A 22,684-nucleotide genomic window follows, 5' to 3' on the forward strand; every position below is an offset into this window, starting at 1 on the left:
AATACTCACAATCACCCCTTACAGCCTCCACAAAAGTTTTAAAGGTGACACACCCTTAGCACGGTTTATTTATAGTGTCTTATCACTAAGTTCAAAACTCGTGGTAGCTGCTGATTTTTTATGAAGCGATTACAACAGAAATTAAACAAGTCAGACTACTTCTCCCTTCTCTCTTTTCCTGTGTTTTGCTCCCTTTCAGCACCATTATTCAGGTCATATCTACTATGTCACCATGTTTCTGTTATTCCTATGCCTGTTTTTTGTGTCCCATTCCAAGGGAGACAGTTCCAGTTTCTTCCTTTCATTGCCCAGACTCTTTGCAGTTTCAGTGCAGGGATTCTGCTACAAGATACAGGCAAATAACACCCCAAAAAGGTTTCACTGCATTTCTAGTTCTAATAGCTGCCATTATCTGTCAGTTAATGCCTAACATCCTGAAAGTGAAACATGACAGTGTATTTTAAAAGATCCCAAGTAAGAAACATCAAGCTCTATAGAAACAGCCTTCACTTTGATTCCATGAGTGGCTTAGATTATGCAGTTACTAAGGCTGACATGAAATTAGGTCCCTCGCAGGTCTCTGGCAGACATTACACTTAAGGTGCAATCAACCAGTTAATCACGTTTTAAATAATACCCTGGCCACACATTTAAGCAATTAATGCCATGATAAAACAGGAAAAAAGCCACAAAATTTAATCCACAAAATGTGTTATAATCTTGTGGCTGACTTCTATCACACTTTAAACTGAACGTGTGAAAGGTCCCCGCTATGCAGCCAGATACTTGCTGCATAGGGGACTCTGGGACAGGCCCCAGTGCAGTCCTGGGGCTGGGATGCACAGTCAGCTGGTTATGGGTCCCGGCCCCAGGACCTCATTGGAGTCTCCAACCAGCTATGTTGTGGTCCCAGGGCTGAGACTGGCAATCAGCTCACCATTGATCCTAGCCCTAGGAATGCACTGTTCACTGGGCACTCTGTTTACTACTTGCTGGTCCCGGGTAAACACAGGATTATAATAATAATCCTGGGCTCAGCTTGCACCAGCAAGTAGTAATGGTGCAACTGGGATCTAATCCCAAATACTAAATCATGCACCCTGGCATGCACGTGTGGCATGGCAGGAGGCTTGAATGTTGGGATTGGGGAACAGATCCCATCATGCCATTAAGTGAACATGTGCCAGGTGTCCCAGATACAAGTAACTATGCTAATGTTTATACAAAATGATAGGGTATGTCTGGAACCAGCTGTGTTATTACTCCAGGATTATTCCATTATGACAATTTTGAAAGAAAAGGGTTCCATGGAGTGGACATAATCAAGTGTTATAGCTTTTCTGAAAATGAAGAAAATTGTTATTGTATTGAAGTTTTTTATATTTTTCATGTTATGGACAAGGAATTTCTCTGTGTTGATCCCAAGCAGAATGTTCCTGCAATAGTTTTGCTCTAAGAGAGAAGGCTGTCGGCAATTTTCTCAGGTACAGTAACCAAGCATTGCTTAGCATAAAAATCAAGCTTTGTGATGGTTCTTAGTTGGGGAAAGGAACAAAAACACTTACAGAAAGAAAGTCCTAATAATGCCAGATCACTAGCTACTAGAATGCAGATGAGAAAATCTGTTGCATTCAAATGTTCCTAGACTTGCACAGGATGCTTCTGATGTTGTCGTTTGACTTTGAGGATTATTTAAAAAAGCAACAACGACAAAAAATAAAAACCCAAAACCTACTCCTGGAAAGAATGCATCAATGACAGACAAATTGCCATGAAACATTTATTCTCAGGATACCTCACATAAAGAACCTATGATAGAAGAGCAGGAATAATGTAGTTTCAGACTTACGTACCTCAGCAGACAAGAACGATAAATGGAGAGCTGCCACTGGTGAACATGAAACATTACAGGGTTTGATCACAATATTAGATAGTAAATGACCTGACAAGGAAAAACTTTTCAAGCAATAGTTGCAACTGGCAACATAAAAATGAATTACCCAATGCATGTATTGTTACCCTAAAGGGAGACAGACCAGGAGTATTAAGAGAACAGAAGTATTGTGATAACTGTGCTGAGCTTGGTCTATGTGGCTATGTAAGGTGAAATTTGGTTTGCACTGATTTGCTTAGTTTCAGACAATCAGGTTTTGTCTCCTCCTATCTCACTGCTCCCTATTGACTAAGGGGAACAACTTATTTTAAATTCAGCATTTTCCATCAGCTTTGGGGTGATCAAATGCCCACAGCTGTGTTTTCTTTTGTTGAAATCCTTTTACTGTTTCTGCAAGTGGCAAATATCCAAATGCATCTATGATGAGAACAACAAATGATTATTTATCACAAAAAATAAATTATTTAAAAGGCACAGAACGATGTGTTGCAATATGTGAGGTATTTTATAATGATGGTCAACAGGCACCGTTCCCAACATTCTGTACAAAGACAGTCCACAAAAGATGTAGAGTTCAAAATCTCTCCTTTTCTCCCTTTTAAAGGGGGAGGCGGGTGATGAGCAAAAAAAACAAAACAGTTTAGCAATACAATCAGCTCAGGGTATCTTCTTCCTGATTTCCTGACTTCTGAGGTCCTTTCCGCACCTAGGACCTCTCATGAGACAAAAAACTACTTGCCTCCATCTTTCAGCAGGGGCCACCTAATCATTTTCCAGAATGGTCAATTTCCCATAGCGTCCCAGAATGGTATATCTGTGGACACATACTGGACACTTGGGTGAAAACACCTAGACTGTTTTGGATATTGACTTTATATTGTATCTTGCTCTTTTGGTGATGTGTATTATAAACAAAAATATAACTCCAATAGGTGTGCTCCTATTTAGCCTAAGATTGTGTCTTCAGGGTATAAGCCCCTAAAATGTGACACTCTCCCTAGGCATCTGATTAACCATATCACAGACTCAGGACTTGAATTTTTTTTTTCCAAATAGAGTCCAAAATATTTTGTTTTGAGACCTACCTAGCAAAGTTTGGAGACCCACGTGGGAGACATGGGACTATGAACGGTGAAAGGGACAGAAATTCTGCATTTTGAATTACACCCTCTTTTTTTTCTTTATATTTTTGGACTATTGTGTTTCATATGTAGCACTTCCCCTATGCTAGGTTATATTTTTGCTGAAATTTCATGAAAAAAAATGGAATATGGCTTTATGAAAGCAGGAAGAAGTCCGTAAATAAAGAACATTTGTTACTTATAGTTAATTGCTCTTATAAATCCACATCCTTGTATTATATTCTAAAAAGCTATGTTTAAAGAATCCTAAGGTTGTAAAATCAAGTGCTTAGAAGTTCAGAGATATCATAATTAATGGTGCTTGTGCATCCTAATTATTTTCCTTGTATGTGTGCATTAGGATACAGATGGCAGTTGCATAGCCATTATTTTTCTTACATGGCAACTGCCCCATGCTTAGGGTGACCGGATGTCCTGGGTAACTGGGACAGTCCCAGATTTCAGAGGCCTATCCCAGACAACTGTTCAGTATTATAATGGGCATCCTGGAAAAGCAGGAGCATGGGTTGTAGTCTGGCCAGGAGTCAGAGCAGCTCAGAGCACCTTGCAGGTGGGCAAACAGGCTCTTCTGCCTGCCTGTCACACTGCCTGACCCCCACCAAGTTGTGAGAGCATGGGTTGGGAGGGAAGGGGGGCAGGATCTTTCAGATGAATGTCCCTGATGTTCAGGATTTCCTTATGGTCAGCCTACTCATGCTGTTGAGGAATATAGAGTTAACATGAATTCACAAAGTTTTGGACTACCCACACCCCAGGCCCAAACAAACCTTACCAGGAAGACCTGGTTAGAACGGAAGAAAGTTAGTTTATTTTAGTGCATTTTAGTTCAGCTGGAGGATGGAGAGAAGAACGAGGTGAAACAGATAGGAGTGGGCTTTTGGTAGTAGCAGTTTCCATGCAGAAATCTCCAGGCAACTTGCACACATTAAACAGTTTTGCCTCTCAGCATTCCCGTGAGCCTATTTTCTTCCCAGTTATCCCATGGAAACTGAGGCATGGAGTCATTAAGTGCCTAATGTTAGAGTGATCCCACTGTGGAGAGGGAACAATGCAGACAGCTTTTCATTTAATTTAAAGTGGAAGGAGTGAGTAACTTCAGGGAATGAAGGATTTAAAGGAACTGCCAGCTGCAAATGTACTTCCTCACACTTTCTTTAAGAAGCACCAGTTCAGGAAGATTTTTGTGTATGTGCCTAACTTCATGTCCCATTGAAACCAATGAGACTATTCCACACACACATCTAAGTATATTGCTGAATCAGGATCAACATATGTAAGACCTGCCATTTTCCGTGCGTTGTGTATTAAATTAAGCACACTTTTCTATTTTAGGTGGATTGTAAAGAGATGCTAATTTGTTTACCATTAAGTGCTAATACTGCAAATTTACCCAGTTGAACGACACCCCTAGCTGATATGAACTATAACAAAATAGGCTGTGTGAAGATTTTCCTTTTCTTTGTGCTTTAAAAACAATCCCTGTTACACAGAGAATTAAATGCTAGAATGGATTTACATCTTACTATTTTCTTGCCTTTAGTGTAAGGCTTTGTTTTTTGGGGGTTTTTTTGGGGGGGGGGATTCTTTGTTTAGTGGTTTTTTTGCATTATTTGCTTTACTTAGCTGCTTCTGTTGCCTACTCATTATTCGCTATGATTCTCCACTTTGTACTGTATACAGTTGCCCTGGCTATTGTAAAATCAAAGCTGCTGTGCTTTACACTCTTTTTTGCACTATTAAAAATAATGAGGGTGCAAGTCAATGGAGAACTGGGCCCATTAACGTAATATTCAGCTATATACTAATATTCAGTTCCTCGAAAGTACAATAGATGCTTGGAAAAGGTGTTGTAAATCCAGCACATTTATTGCTAAAGGCTGGAATGATTTACACTGTTTCTCCTTTCAAAAGTTTAAATTGCTTAATAATTTGACACATTAATTTATTGTGCCTAAAAATAAGGAATTCAGGGCACCCACAGAGTCAGGAATAATGTGCATAATGCAATAGAACAGTCACAATACAAACTTCTTCATCAAACTGAGCGGGTGTAGGTGAACTTGTACCTGAAACAGTTGTTTTCTTCTTGAGCTATTGTTAAGCAGATTCAACTTTTTCCCTCCAAATTTGTGGGCATTAGGTAGATAAATATCCTCAAGGAGATGGAAAAAGACCTCTAGATGTATTCTTACCTGCAACCTTTTCAGGGGAAGGATTATTGCCTAACTTTATCCAATACCCCTATCCCTTGCATGCAACTATAATATAAATAATGCTTTTTTCGGTGTAGATTTTGGATAGCTTTACAAATAATGGCAAAGTACTATTGTCTAGGTTTTACATATGGGGAAATTGAGGCATCCTGACCTGACTTTAATTTTATAAGAAAAATGCTTATTTTCCACCTATCTTATCATGTTTTCTCAAGTATAAGTGGACTAATTCTTCTTCTAGTGATAAATCAATAGAGTGGTTGAGTTGAAATTTTTTATTATTATGTTGATGAAAGAATCCGTTAAAAAAAGAATTACCTTTATAAAAAGAAAATCCAGTTGGAAAACCTGGTTTTCTGAGTGCTAGAGCCATACCAAATTAAAACAAAAAATAAGTGGTGGAAATAAGTGTGAAACCATCTAATATTTGTTTGAATGTGTGTAGTGATAATCTGGATTTTCTAAGGGCTAAGCACCCATTGATGGGAGTAGATTTTCAAAAGAGTCCAGTTTCCAGTTAACCATTAAAAAAAATCAATAGCTAGATTTTTATGTTGGATGCTGAGTGATTTTGGAAATCTGGCTGTAATATGACGATGGTTGGGTTGCTGAGCACACTTGAAAATCTGGTTCCACAGTGTGTATGTCATGCAACACAGTGGAACAGAAATAAAGAATATTTTACTGTTACCATCAGGCCTTGAACTGGTTTCCAACCAATGACCCAGTTAATCTTTACTCAACATTTTGTAATTGAGATCAAAGGCTGTGCAGGGTTTCTAGTTGATATGCAGCATCCAAATCCATGAGCTTTTGATTGTGGCCATTGAACTGAAATACAGGTTACATTTTTTATTTCCATTATCAAACTCCGCTCATCTCCCAATGCAAAAGTGACATTTTAATTTTACACAGTCCAACTCTTCTTAAAGCATCTGTATACAATCTTCTTATCTTGACTGATGATGTATAAAGTTTTGTCACTTGAAGCATCCAGTTCTCATGAATAATGGATTTGTGGAATTAATAATGGACTGGGAATCCATTCCCAGTGGGTCATCAGCAGTCCACTATATTAGTAACTAAAAAGTTTGTTGGTGGAACAGGCATGAAGTTTCCAGGCCAAAGCTGTTATAGAGATGGTGTATCTGGCATCTTGGATAAAATATGAAAGTGTTGCAAAAGTGACAGAATATCTGACAACAGATCCTTATCTTCTGGGAGATGTTGGGGAAGATTCAACAGTCAGTATCCAAAAATGTATCGGTTCAATGGATGCTGACCTGGAAGATTGAGATCAGATGACAACAGCCAAGAATAGTTAATTTGTATGTGCAAATTATTTCTTGTACAGGATGCTGTAAAGCATTACTTTTGCTTGATTTCCAGAGAAGTCTTAAAACATATAAACACTCAATTTTTACTTCTAAAAAGTCTTTTGGCTGGCTACAATGGATATTTGATGGCTTCCCCCCTCTTCCCTTCACACTGATCGTTTATTTTTTCTCTCTCTACAACCCTCCAGTCCAGCTGGGGTTCTGGTTTGATAAATCCAGAGGTAGAAAGTTAATTTCTAACTTTGGGTAACAGTATTGTTTTAGATGTAAAGGGAAAAAACATTTAGGACACCATCTACTGTCAGACCCACGCAACATCCCCTGAAAGTTAAAGTGAAACCAATAGGAGTTTCTTGTATTCTAGGGTCCTTTATGGCACCAGAAAATATAAAATACAACCTTAATCCATTTAGGAAAGTGGGTGAAGTGGCAGTAAACAGGGAATTTATTGACCGTGAAAAGATACAAAATTTCTTTCTTTTTCTTTAATGGGTGCAGAAAGAAATCTCACCCCAAGAATGGACAGTCTAAACAGATACTGCACAGGCAAAGTTGGCAGGAAACATGCTAACAAAAGGGGGTTTTTTTCCTTCTCATACTATCATTTTTTCTTTCCCCCTAGTATATGGATCACATCTTACACTAAAAGGTTTTTACTTGAGAGTTTGGCCTTAATCTACTGTTATAATGTTGGCTGTTAATAACTGACTTTTCATTCCTCAGTAAGGATGAGAATTGGTCAAAATATTCATTGCAAATAATGCACCTTATGAATCAAATAAAAAACTTGGGCTAGAAGGCAGGTCATCTAAACTAACCCCCAAGCTCAAGAAAAGATCATCCCTTTCTAAATCTAAGTATGTTTAGTCAAAACCATTTATAAACCTGCTATTCTGATGTATTCATTTTCAATGAATTCACTGTATGGTAAGGATAACTCATTTTTCCTTTTGTCTTCTTTCTGAGCTGTTCACCTTGGGTATAGGTGACATTACATTTAGATAAACACAACTAGGGTTAGTTCAATTTATATGTCCATCTGTGCAGACATTCTTGGGGGGTTAAATTGGGCCAAAAATGGCAGGCCTGATCTAAGTTAGTTCACATGAGTAGATGAATGAACTTAAATCAGGAACAAGTTAAAACAAGTGGAACGATTGTAGACCAGGTATCACCAACATTTGCACCCACCCTTAAATTATGATTTGTGTGGTTAGTCACCTATGTGAAAAGGTAATGATTATGATCCTTTGAAGCTGATGAGTAGCAAATATAATGGGTAATAGATATTTGGAGTAAATTGCTGGATGAAGAATTGTTTATATATTATTCAAAATTTGCAAATCTTTGTTCTCATGCATGCAGCAGTGCTCTATTTAATAAAATAGCCACAGGAATTAAAGCAACCTATATTTGGTATTTTATGGATTCTACTCCTGTGATGATGAAGATAAAGAGAGAAGCTGGAGCCTGTTCTTTGCTCATGCTACCTGTCTTTATAGTGGAATGGAAGATAGTTATATTTTTAATCTGATAATTCTACTTTGTCATCAGTGATTTAGCAGTGAATATTCAAATGCCTGTAATATATTTGGAAGCCCAAGTTCTATGGGCAGCCAACAGGATTTGTATTTTAAAAGACTTTTATTCCCTTTTGTAAATCTCCCCCCTTACCACATCTGTTTGGGAACTCTGTTGGAGATTTTTGCCCATGATGTACTGCATAGTTTGAGCAGTTGAGAACTGAACTTGAAGTGTTGGATTTCCTTCTTTAGACTTCAGAACAGTGATTCCACATATGTAAGTTTCCTAATTTGCAAAAATTATTCTGAGAGTGCAAAAGGAAAAACGTATGTAAAGTAAGTGATATTTAAAATCTATTCTCATTGTAAGTGTTCCTTTCTGGTACTACTTGTACAAGAACTAGCTCCTGTCTCCATAGTTAAAAAACTTAAACGCACTAAGGCAGCTGTCATTCCATTGCCAACGCTAATCTTCAAGAAGGAATTCAACAAAAAGCAACTTGGTGTTTCATACAGACAAAAGAAGTCAGTTTTTTGTATGGCTTTTTCCTTCAACTTGTCTGTATAAGAAAAGATCTCTGCCTTGCTCCTTCTGTTTATTGTTTAACATTATCTCTTGCTTTCAGTGCTGTAAATTTAAAACTAGACAATGACTTTATGATGGTGAGTTCATTATACTGCAGCTCTATTGTATATTGATTACATTTGTGCTTCATTTGCTTAACATGTAATAGGGTTTATTAGGTCTTTCCAAGTATTGTTCTTGGTAAAAGAAAACAAGGAGAAGCAAAACAGTTTGGGGCTAGATACTGAGCTAATGTAAATCAGTGTAGATTCAGTGAAGCCAGTAGGCCATTGTGGGTTTATACCAGCTGAGGATTCGTTCATGAGGAAAATGATGGCAATACAATGAATAAGGCCAATGGGACGGGTGTTGGGGTTGGGGGTGGGTGAGATGGATTTAGTAGAAAGGAAAGGACCAAAGTGTATGAAAAAAATGAATCTAATATCTTCCCTTAGCTTTCTTATCTTCAAGCCCAGTTTATATTGTAATTCCATTTTAGCACCTAACTCGATGATTGTCCTTATTAACATTCAATAGATCACTAGCCAACAAAGGCACAATTCAGTGAATATCAGTACATTGTCATCAAAAAATAAAAAAGCTAGGACAGACAATGCAAGGGTTATTATTTAAATAAAGTGTTGTTCAAGGTTAGAACATTATTCACGTTCCTTTGAGTAAACCTTAGTTGACGCTGGAATTTTTTTTTGAGATACAGTAAAGGGGCTATTCAGTGTACAATATCAGAACTAAGCATCTTGACCACTACTAGGCTATTGAAAATAATGGAACTACTCATAGAATAAGACACTACTTGGTATATTTGAATGCTCCAAAGATTCCAAGAAAAATAGGAAAATTCCTGTTAAATATTGTCATGAGTGTCTCTACAAATAAATTGTATCTCTGACAGATAGCTGAGTACATCAAGACAGCAGTACTGTTTAAAGCTGAAGGGAGAAATAGTCACTAATCATGTTTTAAAATATCTTTATAAATCCTGCATTTTTCTCAGGGCAGAATTGCTAACAGATGTTGTGTGGGTTATTTTAAAGATAATAAGAATATCATATAGGTCAGTACCATGCTTCTAATCTGGATGCCTTATTATATAAGATTATCATTTTTGTCTTTATTTTAAGCCCTTTATCCAGTGGAAAAGCCAGGCTCTTAAACCAAAGGCTTCCTAGAAAGAATTGTCAGTACCACTAACTGATTAATACAGTGGGCGAGGGAATTTGAAAATGATCCTTTATTTAATATACTATCTTCATGGGTCCTGTCTCCTTTATATGCTGCGGCATGTAAATCCTAATATTTCTAGTGAAGAATGTAGTGACTTGTTCCTTATGCTTTTGTAGACATTCATGTTCCCTTGAGAAGTTTATAAAGACTTGCTTTAGCAATGTAGACTACAAATAACCCTAACCATTTTTAGGATAGTCAAAATGTACTTCTAATATCTCTTTAAGAAGGATGACAGTCCTACTGTATAGTGCCACTTAATGTCATTCTGAGGTGCCATTAGTAAGTAACCTTCACATTTTCTTTGTGAAGACTTGAATCTATGACACTAAGTTGTGGATGGGGTTTTAGCTACACAGCTCCTATTAACTTCAATGAGAGTCACATGACTAAAAGCTTGTCCATTGCTTTGAAAATGTAGGGGTCAGTGTTAGAAACACAAAGAAGTAAAGATTAGAACCAACAGGATCCAGAATGTAAAATAAGAGATTGTTCAGAATGATATCCTGCTGCTGCTTCTGCCTTGAGTAGAAGTTTCTCTGTTGAGATTTGAGGAATCAGGTCTTTAGGGAGATACAGAAACAAGTCATGCTTGTTAAAGCAATCAGTCTAGGCGCTGCTGCTGAATAATGAAATGATGGGACACTAATGACTTTCCAAATTTGAGGAAAAAATAAAAGGATAGAGGACAGAAGGTTAAAAAAAGATAATAGTTAAATGAGTGATATTTAAAATCCTTCCCCATTCTGAGCATCCCTTTGCAGTGCTCCTTGTACAAGGACTAACTACAGTCTCAATGCTTAAAAAAGGATAAAATACACCAAGAGAGCTGTCATTTCATTTCCTACTCTAATCACCCAGAAGAAATTCAGCAAAAAAAGTTTTAGGTGTTTCATAAGAGATCTATGGGGAGGGATAGTTGTATGTAGGTTGTAGGTTTTTGGGGGGGGTTGTATGTTCTTATGTACCTACTTGTCTACATAGTCAGGAATCTCTGCCTTTCTTTTTCCGTGTATTGTGTACTGTTATCTCTTGTTTTCAGTGCTGTAAATTAAAATTATCATGGTCAAAAGAAACATGCCAACTGTCAGTTTAAATCCCTTAGAGTGAAAGCCTTACTTTCTCTCCAGCTGGGTAAAAATGATGGAAAAATGTTAAGGGACTGTGAAACCCTAGATAAAGTGAGTGATGATGGTGTGGATACTATGGAAGACAGGCAAAGCATTTCAGGGGCAAGGATACATCACATAAGATGGCATAGGTTCTGGGCAGTGATACATCCACAGAGAATAGAAGATGCTGAAGTCATTCAAATGAGCTTTGCAAGGATATCTAAATTATGCCAAGAGCATTGCCAACCCTGGAGCAATTCAGAGTCAAAAGAGTTCAAAAATTATGTAAAACTGGTTTAGACCCATTTTCCCCAAGGCTGAATTCTGTGCAGTGCAAATTGGAGATGTGGTACAGTTTTCTGCTGCAATGCTTTGCAGTGTTCTGCATAAAAAGAAATAGGTTTCATCCTATTGAATATAGAAATTTTTACTGAAGCAGCTTAAAGTACAACATGTTTTTGGGGCTAACAGGTAACTTTCTGATAGAGATGTATTGTCCAGGAGTTTTAACTGTTCTGGGGGTGTGATTAGTGAAGTTCCATGGAGTTTTCCGCATGAGACATTTCAAGGAAAATGGAAAATCATTTTTGTCTAAATTAAAAAAAGAAGAGCCATAGCTTTGAAAACCACTGTTTCCTCAGAGCACTAACATCCTTTAATTTGGAAATGCTGCTGTAATGTCTTTATCAGCCTTTGTTTCAGGTTCTTTGTTCTGTCAGGTTAGACTTCATCTCTATTAATTCACATTTCATCTTCCCTGATAATCAGAAATTTAAATGCGCTGTTGGAAGTGCACTCTGTGACGCCACATCTCACTGGGGAGAGACTGACTCTATCCACAGTAATAAGATAGGTCCAATAGGTTTATTTCTCCCCCTTCCTATCCCTCTCCCCTAACACAACTATTATGTTGTGGTCTGAATAAGCTGGTATCCTCCTAGGACTGGTGAATCTTCAGCTGCCTACTTAGGGCAACTTCATGGCCGAAGGAGCCAAACATGGGGCCAGAGCCTGTCACATAGGGTAAGGACAGAAGCTACACATAAACAGGGCTAAGTGATCAGAAACTGGTTTAAACCTGTAACAGTACAGAAGTTCAGTGCACATAAACCAGTTTCAAAATGGCTGAAACTGGTTTACGATAAACCTGCTTGAATGTAGTATCAGACTTAAGTGATTTGGGTCAACCAGTTTATGAAACTTCTGTCCCAGACCCCTTCCTAGTTCAAGTTAAATCACAGTCCCTAAGCACCCCAGCATACTTTCCAGCCCAGCCCTGTCTGTTGGGGGGGTGCGGGACAGGGACAGCCCCACCAGGCAAACCCTGGCTGGGGTCTGGGGCCAGTTAGGGGGATTCTGGACTGCAAATCCCAGAGACCTCAGGGGCAGCAGGAAGAGGAAGCAAACACAGCCCATGCTGGCTATGTGCCAGAGAGCTGTGGTCTAGCATCCCCTGGTGCCTGGCCTAAGTTACTGCAGGCAGGTGGCTGCAAAAAGTAAATGTCTGTTCACTTGTTAGTCAGTTTAATCTGTGCAGTTGTTAAACTAACCTGCAAAGACTGAATCAATTCAGCCTTGGGCTTTTTTTAATGTTTGTACTTAGCCATAAAGCTCAGAGGGTAGTTACATGCATCTTTTTTTCTGTGCTCTCACAGTTCAAATGAATTACAGAATACGGTCTATACCATGGATGATTTTAGGAGATTTAACTGGAGGCCTTGGAAACCTTGCTTAAAGCCATTGCTTATAACTATAGAATAAAATGGAGAGAACCTCCCTCCCTGTCCCCTCCCCAACAGACCTATATTATAATTGCAATTGTAGAGAATGGTTTTTAGTGGTCATGACATTTGTACCCACTTGCATCCAGTTCAGAATCACAGAAATTCCACTTCCAGGAAAATGTCATTCATGTGGGGGCGGGGGAGTTAATTGTATTCACATAATTAAACTATGCACCTGATTATGGACTGGTGAATGTACCATTTCATTCTTTTTTCATCTTAACAAACTCTTTTTTGTCAGAATAATTGTGTAGCACATTTAATTGTATAGTACTTCCCTGTTTAGACTGGAATAGTAGGTGTTCCCAGTAACCCAGTGAGAGACTGTGACATCACTTTGTCTAAGTGGTGTAAAGACAATATAACCTGTAGCTATGTAGGACTCTTCTGTGTATAAACAGATGTTTTCATTTTACAATGGCTACTTGCCCTTCAATTTTTCAAGTGTTAAATTTTAGTCATACTTCTTGTATTTAATTCAAAGGTCCTATCCCGGCTGAAAAACCAATGATTATGTTTAATAAGCTCTGTGCCAAAAGGCTTAGGAAGTATGCTTTTTTCTTTGACACAGAAATACTGAATGGAGGAGTGTATGTTGGCCAGAACAAATTTCTTTGCTATGCGGACACTATTCATTGGCAAGACATTGTGCGTAACCCTTGGGCCTCCAACTTCACTTTGGTTCCAACAAATGGCAGCTCAGAATGTAAGTAATTATTTTATTTCTACTTTGCTGTTAGCACATTGCGCAATTATATGAATACAGTCCCAAGAATTCTGTGGACCCTGTTGTAGAAGACTAATTGCAAGTTCCCCATCCTTATGGTGAAGTCTTTAAAAATCCATTAACATAAAGAAAAAAAGAAAAAGAAACAAATAAAGAAAACAAAAAGTATCTCCAGTCCAATTTTTTTGCTCATCATATTTTTCCTTGCTTCCATTTCTTTCAAATGACACAGTTATGGAAACAGAAACTTTACTGTTAGGATTTCAGTTCTTCCTGTTTCTTATTTTCTGCCTTAAGTCAGTCCTTTGTGGCTTGGGACAGATATTCAAAAAGCCTGAATTGATTAATTCTTTGCAGGTTAGTTTAACCTGGCTAGGCTGAACTGGTTTTCAACCATACAGACGTTCTGTCTGGACTGAAGAAATTCAGGCACATGCCTGCAGTGGGTCAGGCTAGAAGCCAGGGGGCACTAGAGCAGCACTCCCTTCCCTCCCAGAGTTCTGAGCTGTGGGAGGCCCTGGCAGGATACTCTGATTGCGGAGCCCCCCCCTCCCCCTTGCTGCTTCTGACCAGGGAGTGAGCAAGCCAGGAGTTGGTAACACAGCATTTAGCACCCCACCAAGAAAACAAAATCCTCTCTCATTAGCTCAAGCTTTTCTTAAACTATTTTTTCCAAGCAGGGAATGGAGGGACATTACCAGCTATCTGTTGATTAGTTCCAAAACCCCTAAGTGGACACTGTCCTGTCTGCTTTTGTCCTGTCTGCCTTACACAGACACCTCTCAGCATTAGCTGGCATACCACATGCTGGCTACAGTCCATGCTGTGGGAGAGGTGAGTGGGGAGTCTCTGCTTGAGCAGAGTGGGAGGGAGAGGCAGGGGAGAGCCAGGCAGTTTCTGCCAGAACTCCAGCCAGGGGGCCAGCCAGAGGGGAAAAGCCAGCCCTGCTCTGAGGAGGACAGTCTAGCCCAGCCCAGCCTAACCCAGCCCAGGGCTGCAAAGCATCTGGGATGCTGGGAAAGTCTGGTTTAATTTAAACTAAGAAGGGGTTTGGGACAGACATTATATAAACTGGTTTGACCCCAATCATTTAAGTCTGATACTACATTCAACCAGGTTTATCTTAAATTTTTCCGCCATTTTCAAGCTGGTTTATGTGAACTGAATGTCTTTTCTGTTACAGGTTTAAACCAGTTTCTGATCACTTAAACTGGTTTATGTATAATGCCTGTCCCTAGCCTGTGGCATTGGTTAGTTTCTGCAATAATTGCCTAACTTTATCTAACTAACCCCAGGCACCCACTCCCCCTGATCCCAAGCTTCCACTGCACTGGTTGTGAGGAATGAAATGATCTAATGAATGATCCCACAACCATGCCTCCTGCCATGCATGGGTGGCATGGCAGGAAGTGCAATTGTGTGGATTGCCCATCAGATCCCATAATGCTTTTACCTGCTCATCTGGAGGGACCCTGACTGATAGACCTTTCAAAATAGAAAGAACTTGTGAGTAGTGCCCACTGCAGCAGAGAAACAAACTTTAATGGTGGGTAGTTGAAAAATTAAGCCACTTTAAAGAGGAGGGACAATCTACATACTCATGAGCATGCATTAGCTGATCTAGTCTACATGTTTTGTTTGTTGATTTCTAACAAAGGGAAACTAAACCACAGCAATGTACACCTAAATGAAATATGTGGTAACTTCCACAAGATAGGGTAGAAAATGAAATAGTTAAAGCAGATCCATGTTTAACTATGGTAAGTTTTCCTGCTATTCCCCCCAGTTATAGTTAATTTTTTGCAGCTGATCCACACAGTGTTGTAGATCTTTTGTTGTTGTGATTGTCTTTCACACTTTATCCGTCTCTCCTCCCTCTCCCCTGACAAATGCAAAAGCAGCATCAATGCAATTAGCATTTTCATAAGTGATAACACTGGTACTGTCACTAGTGTATGAAAGTGTTGTTATTGACTTAAGTAGATGCAAAGTTAGGCCGGTGTCTCAAGAGTTTTTGAAAATCCTACCCTAAATTAATTCAGCAATTATTATAATCCATATTAGGATATAAGATTGTGTGTTTATTGTGATGTTGCTATGTTGTAAGTATATGTTTTATTGTGTTATAAGGATTGTGTTTTTGTTATTGCCCTTATTAAGGCAAAGACCCTACTGCTCTGTTTTTTCATTTCTCTTTCCTCATTTTTTGATATTTCCTCATCTTTTTATATTTTTACACGGGAAAGGACCAACATGTGATGGTGGGACCAAAGTACTTTAATTACAAATATATCCTAAATAATGTTTATTTGCTGATGACATGTATTAGCTCTAATATATTACAATTCCATTAATACGTCCATTCAGAACATTTTAATGCATTTTTCTTTCTTTTAAGCAATGGAATTTTGCAGACACACAATTACCTATACAACAAATATAGTCCCAAATAAAATCCAGGGTTTGTATAAATATTTGATGTAACTAGGAAGTCCAGACTGTGTCAATAGCATATCTGGCATAAGTAGGAACCTAAATCCTATAAAAAGAAGCTAAGATGGTATTATAAAAGATATTGAATTTTGGAAGATAATTGTTTAAGTACTATTCAGACTCAACATACAGACATCTCCATTTTCATAGTTTCATAGTTTCATAGTTTCTAGGGTCGGAAGGGACCTGAGCAGATCATCTAGTCCGACCCCCTGCCATGGCAGGAAGAGCACTGGGGTCAAATGACCCCAGTAAGGTGGTCGTCCAACCTCCTCTTAAAATCCCCCAGGGTAGGAGCCTGCACCACCTCACTTGGAAGCTGGTTCCAGACTCTAGCCGCCCTGACCGTGAAGTAGCGCCTCCTGATGTCCAACTTAAACCTTCCCTCCGCCAGCTTGTGACCATTGTTCCTGGTCACTCCTTGCAGCGCTCGGGGGAACAGGGACTCCCCCAGCGCCTGCTGATCCCCCCAACCAGTTTATAACAGGCCACAAGATCCCCCCTCAGCCTTCTCTTTTGAATTCATTTTAAAATATCTGCAGTTAAATAATAATATATAAAAATAGTCTTCAAATGAAAGAGACTCAGAGAAATAGGAGAACCTTATTACCATCTGTCAAGAGTAAGGAATAAGCGAATATTTTACTGGTAGCTGAAAAAAAAGACTTCAGACAAGTTATTTGTGCTGATGCTGAAAGGCATTGGTAAAATGATTTTAATGTTGAATTACAACTTTCAAAAGGGAGGTTTATACAGAGGCCTGTGAAACTGGCATGTGTTCTTCACAGTCGATACAAATGTCACTCTCCAGGATGTACTGGATAACTAAGACTCTAGCTAGACCTCCCAGATCTTGCTTATCACAAGTGAATGGACAATGAGTTTGTTAGAAAGGTTTTGATTCTTTCTTACATATTACATTATACCCACAGAAGATAAGAGACGCCTCATCTGTTCTTAAAAGATTTTCACAGGTGTGGTCAATGATGACAGTACATATAAGTCCATGTAGGTATGATAGCTTCTCCCACAAAATGGACCATTGCTGAAGACAGTAGTAGTATTATAAATAGTATGGTTGCCTAACCAGTAGCCCATGAGCTGTTAATATTTGGCTCCAAGGTTCTCACTCAGCTGCCACTCCCCTCATTGCTCCAGCTGCAATAGCTCCTGGAGTTTCTAGTTCTCCTCCTCTGCCCTTCAGCTGCTGTCTCCTGCCTTTGCCGCAGGACGTGGGGTAGTGTGGAGAGCAGAGGATGAGTCCAGAGCCATACTGGGGGAAGGGGATGATAGCACCTGCACATTAGAGTGGGGGTTGAGAGGGACCACACGGTGTATAGGTGGGATAGGGGGAGTGTCCACAATGAGTACCTGATGTGACCAATACAGTGTGCAGCCTCCACGGCATGTGGCTCCTGGGGGTTTAGAAGTTGAACAATAGGGCTGTGAGAAACAGCAGCATTTCATTTCAACTTCTGTTTTAGCATTTTGAAGCGTCAGTGTTTCATTTCTCTGTTTTGAAGCACTGTTCTGTTTCATTTCATCGAAACTGTTTTGCTGTTTTGACACTGTTTCAATGTGTTTCAACATTTTGCCCATAGGCTATAATGGGAAATCATGAAAATGCCTATAACTTTGTCATTTCTTGCCTGATTGAGATGAAAATTGCAGGGATGGTAGGTCCTTCTGGGGGCATGTCTCCCACCAAGCTTCAAGGAGATAGGTGTGAGGGTTTCTGTGAAATTGCACCTCAAACTGTTCAAAGCAAAACTCCTATCACTTCCTGGCAGCAGCAGCATGCTGTCATCATTCACGTAGATCTGGGGGTCTGCTTCCCCTGGGAGGAGTCTGGCACAGCCCCATAGTCCTCCTGGGGGGTGCAGGCACCTGGATCTGAGTGTGAGATGACAGCAGGCTGCTGCTACCAGCCAGGGTGAGTGCCAGTACCAGGTTCTGCATGGTGCACAGCATGGGCTGTGCTGAGCAGATTCAGGTGCTGGTGCTGTCCCCAGCTGGCAGCAGCAGCATGCTATCATCTTCCTGTTCTGCAGCCAGTGTGCGGAGATTAAAAAATAAATTTAAAAAAGCCCACCCTGACAAAGCATTTTAGTGATTCCCCATTATAGCCTATGACAAAAACAGCATTGAAACTCCAAAACAGACTTGGCCAAATCAAAATAGAACAGTGATATGAAACACCGAAATAAATCACTGTTTCTCCAAAATGCCAAATCTGAAACTGAAATGAAACGTAGCCGTTTCGCATAGCACTACTGTTCATTACCACCGGGGTTGCCAACCCAAGAACTATTTTTTTTCTGACGATCTGCAGACTTTTTACTAAAAACCAAACTTTTTTTACTGACACATGCTTTTACTGATAGATGTTTTACATAATGTAAATCTAAGTCTTCTGCCAGGCCCTGCCTTACTGCCAGACCCCAGTTAGAAAGGCTGAGTTCAATTTAGGGGGTTAGCATCATCCTTGGTAAACAAGTAAACAAGTTTGTTTGTCAGTAAAAAGTGTGCATTAAAAAATAAATTCTTGAGTTGGCAACCCTGCTTGACTGCAGCAGTGGTTTTAAACTGTTCTGCCCCCACCCCTGGGGTTCCTTACTAACACCTACATTCATATGCCCCTGACTGCACCCTGCACATACTGAGCTACCTAGCCCACTCCTCCAGCCTTGCCCCCAGCACCTCTGTTGATCTTGTCCCAGCTCAGACCCCAAAGAAGCCTACCTGTGACCTAGCAGTATTTCAAACAACCAATGGGACTGAATTGCATCAGCAGCAGAACATGGCTAGGAGCGGAGAGGTCCACAAAGCCCTGAGAGAACACTGCTTCTCGGAACAAGTCAATAAATTTACAGGTATTTGGCAGCCCTGATCACTACCTAGGAAGAACAAGGGTTCAACCTCTGAAAGGATTGGCCACTCCATGTAGCCAACCAAGTCTTTAAATTTATGTCTTGGCCTCTTTCTATATCCATAGGTATAGATGCAAAACAAAGTCATGGCCCATATTCCACATACTTCATTTTGGCTGACTTGCTTTTTTTTTAAGCCCCCAATGCTTATCATGTCCTCAATTGTGCAGAGCAGCTAACAAGACTTGAAGCACAATGGTACCACTTCAGAGCATAACTTTGCTTGGAAATTTCTCCTGCTAAGGCAAGAAGAAGAGTAACATGAAGTAGAGGGGACAGAGAGATATTTAAGTGCTTTTAAACTGATACCAGTTCCCTAGCTTCAGTGTTTGTTTCCCTTCATGGAGCTACTCTTAACTTATACTTCTATAAGCAGAGCTGAGTTTGGCCAATGGACTCTAGAAATTACCAGTGCCCTTTCTTGATTCTGTTTTCTGAAATTTTTCTTGTAGTTGTTAGTGTTAAGAAGCCAGCTAAAGAGGCCAAAGCGGCTTAACCAGTCTAATAGTAATACCACAAATCTATGAATAGTAAGTGGTGTTTCTTTCTCTATTTCTTAAATACATTTTATACGCTACATCATGTTCTTAACAAGAATGCAGAAAACCTATACTTGATGCTCTTTGAATTATATGGTGATGCTGTTCTTAATACAGCTAGTAGCTGGTAGCATGTAGCTATCTCTGTTTCACTAAAATGTAATAAATATTGTAACAGTAGCTGGCTCACCTTTCTGCTCTGGGTCTACGAAAAGGATATATTTCTCTTTGTCCTATGTTTTGACTTTTGCACTACAATAATATTATTTACCACATTCAGTTCTTTCCTTTAGCATGTATTTTAGCTGCAAGCTTCTTTAAAAAAAAGATTATCATTTAAAACAGGGTTTTCTGTTTTTGACTAACTATAAATCGACATATTCAAACTTGAGTTGCTAAAATTCTGCACCTATAGAAGGGATTTTTAACTGACTTAGGACCTGCTGAAAATCAAGGAGAAGTATTCTTCAATTCATTTATGTGTTTATGACAATCTCACCTTAAAATCCTGGTATAAAATCTACTAACATTTACCTTTGTCTTTCTCAAGTGGCTATATCATATATGAGCACACCGGTCTATTTCTGTATCCAGATAATGGAGTGGCTCCTTTAATTCAAGGATGGTGTGTGGCCTTTTGAAGCTAGAGGCCTCATGTTCAGTCTCCAGTGACGATGCAATCAGGAAGTTCCCCAGATGACTGAGTTAAAGTGACCTAATTTTTTTTTTAAAGATATTCAATGCTATTATTCTTACTGAGCTTCAGACTATCTAAAAGTCAGGCCACTTTGATCTGAGTTTTAAGTACATTAAAAACTTCTGTTATCAGCAAGAACAGTATAGGAATTCCTAAGCATATACAAAACATACAAAGGGAGCAATTTTGTAGGATTTCAGAGTTAAATTAAGAGGTTTTGACTGAACTTTGTTTTGAGATTGAGGGTTTTTTTGTTTGCTTGTTTTAAAATCTAGGTTCATAGCAAAGTCAAAAAGGATTGAATTATTAGGCTGATATCATTGTACATTGCTAATGTTATAAATTCAAACTAATTGATGCATTTTAAAATACCAAAATTTAATTTCAAATTGTTTTCAACTATTACTTTTGTTTTTTAATACCAAACAAGTTAGGAAAACATCCTTATTGAGGGCAGCCTTTCAGTATGTGCTCAGTTTCAAATGAAGTAAGTGACACTTAAGAACATTCTTAAGTGGTGACTTAAACAGTATGTCATGAGCCTGGTCCAAAGTCAGTAAGCAAATTGCATTGTTCTGGATCATGGCCCATATTAATTATGTAAAATCTGAATGTTGGCAGGTTTTTTTTTTCCCAGTACATGGACAGTAACTATATCTGAAATGATTTATTATACATAACTGTATACTATTCTGCAACTGCATTATGTATGGTACCACCTGATACACAAAGCTCCTGAGCTCCCCCATGACCACTGTTGTTTTGTTGCACAGCATGCATTATATTATAGAGTGGAAAACAAAATCTTCAGCTCTTTGTGATTTTGTAAATCTATGCAGAATTGAAAGGGAAAAGTTAGCATAAACTTTCATCCCCTCTTTTAATATCATCTTATGGTTATATCTAAACTGTGATGCAGTACTGCTGGCGGGGTTGCTCTAAATCATGACACCCACTACCCCTGCTACTGTTGCATGTGCCAAACCCTGCAATGAAACCCCTCCAGTGGTGTTCCCCAACGCTTCTTTCCAGTGAGTTGAAGTTTGATTTTGAAAGCAGCAGAAGAGAGAACCCCAGGAATGGCTCTGCTGCCTCTTTTCTAGGTTTGGCACATTAGTTGGAGTGGGTGAGTCGAGCTGCTCAGGAGTGATATTCTTAGGGAGCACTGGAGATGTGGTATTGACATAACCAGAAGTTATTCATTGATGCATAGATTTTAAGGCCAGAAGGGACCATTAGATTATCTTATGTGTATGTAACATGGGCCACAGAATGCCATCAAGTTAGTCTGTTACTGAGCCCTGTAACTTGTATTTGTTGATCTGAAAACTGCAAGAGATGGAGAAATCTATGTGATTACATGGTGGCTTGTTCGACTGGCTAATCATCTTCAGTGTTAAAAATGTGTGTTTTCTCTCTAATTAGAGTATCCACATTTACAGCCAATCACGGGTTTTGTTATGGTATTTTTCACTAAATTACTGCATACTAAAAAGTGTTTTAATTTTCCCCTTTTGAAGGCAGTTATTATTGTAATCAAGTCCGCTCTTGATCTTTTTGACAAACTAAACAGAAAGAGAATTCCTTAAATCTCTCACAATAAAGATATTATCATCAGAATAATTTTTAGGTCTCTTCTATGTAGTCTTGTCAATTGTTCAAAATCATATTTTTTTAATATAAAGAAACCAAAACAGAATATAGTACTGGTTTCACACATGCCATTTACAGAGGTAAGGTCACCTTTTTACCTCTACTCACTACTGTATTCTTTTTTGTTCCATTTAGCGTTTTTCCCCCACAGAATCATGCTATAAGATTATGCTCAGTTGCTTATGCTCTGTGACCCCTAAGTCCTTTAACAAGATTGAGGATACAATCTAGTTTTGTTGGTTTAACCTGCAAATTTTGTTCCTAATCTGCCTCCTTGTGTTTGGCCTTCTTAAAATGCGTTTTGTTTGAATAAGCCTAGCTGACTACATGATGCAGATCTTCTTGTAAGACCACCCAGTTTTTCATCATTATTTACCACTCTCCTTCAATCTTTTTCATCCACACATTTTAGCACTAGGGATTTTATATTTACTTCCAGAGCACTGATATGTATTACAAAGTGCTGGGTCCATAATGATTCTTCATAAATATCACAAGAAGTTTTGTATGTATTTTACTATTAAAGATGAATTATTTAAAAAAGTCTCATATTTTTATTGTTTAAGTTTTCTACTTAGTTTACAAAATAAAAATACACCAGTTAGTTTCATACTAATTTATCTTAAGCTTTGTTTGAGGTTTCCATACAGTTGCAGAAAATTTGAGCTGGAAATTCTGATATAAGAAAATGTTACTGTTCTAAAAACAGACTTTCATTTGTATAATATCATTCCTTTATATTATCAAAATTAGGATGTGCAACATCTTGTTTGTATATCATCTTAGTTTTGGAACTAAAATGACTGGCTAATGAAGCTATGCAAAGCTTT

The 22,684-nt window shown here is 38.7% G+C and overlaps 1 protein-coding gene across 1 annotated transcript in view; it reads left to right on the forward strand.

The window, feature by feature from the left end:
* The window catches only part of ERBB4 (erb-b2 receptor tyrosine kinase 4), a 970,081-nt gene that overhangs the window by 503,002 nt on the left and 444,395 nt on the right, over positions 1-22,684 (forward strand). The window contains exon 4 of the mRNA XM_019522894.1: positions 13,387-13,521. Coding sequence (XP_019378439.1) covers positions 13,387-13,521 — 135 coding nt within the window. The remainder of the gene's footprint in view (positions 1-13,386; positions 13,522-22,684) is intronic.

Source organism: Gavialis gangeticus, unplaced genomic scaffold, assembly GCF_001723915.1.
Source record: "Gavialis gangeticus isolate Ggan-Ray unplaced genomic scaffold, GavGan_comp1, whole genome shotgun sequence".
NCBI classification, from domain to species: Eukaryota; Metazoa; Chordata; order Crocodylia; family Gavialidae; genus Gavialis; species Gavialis gangeticus.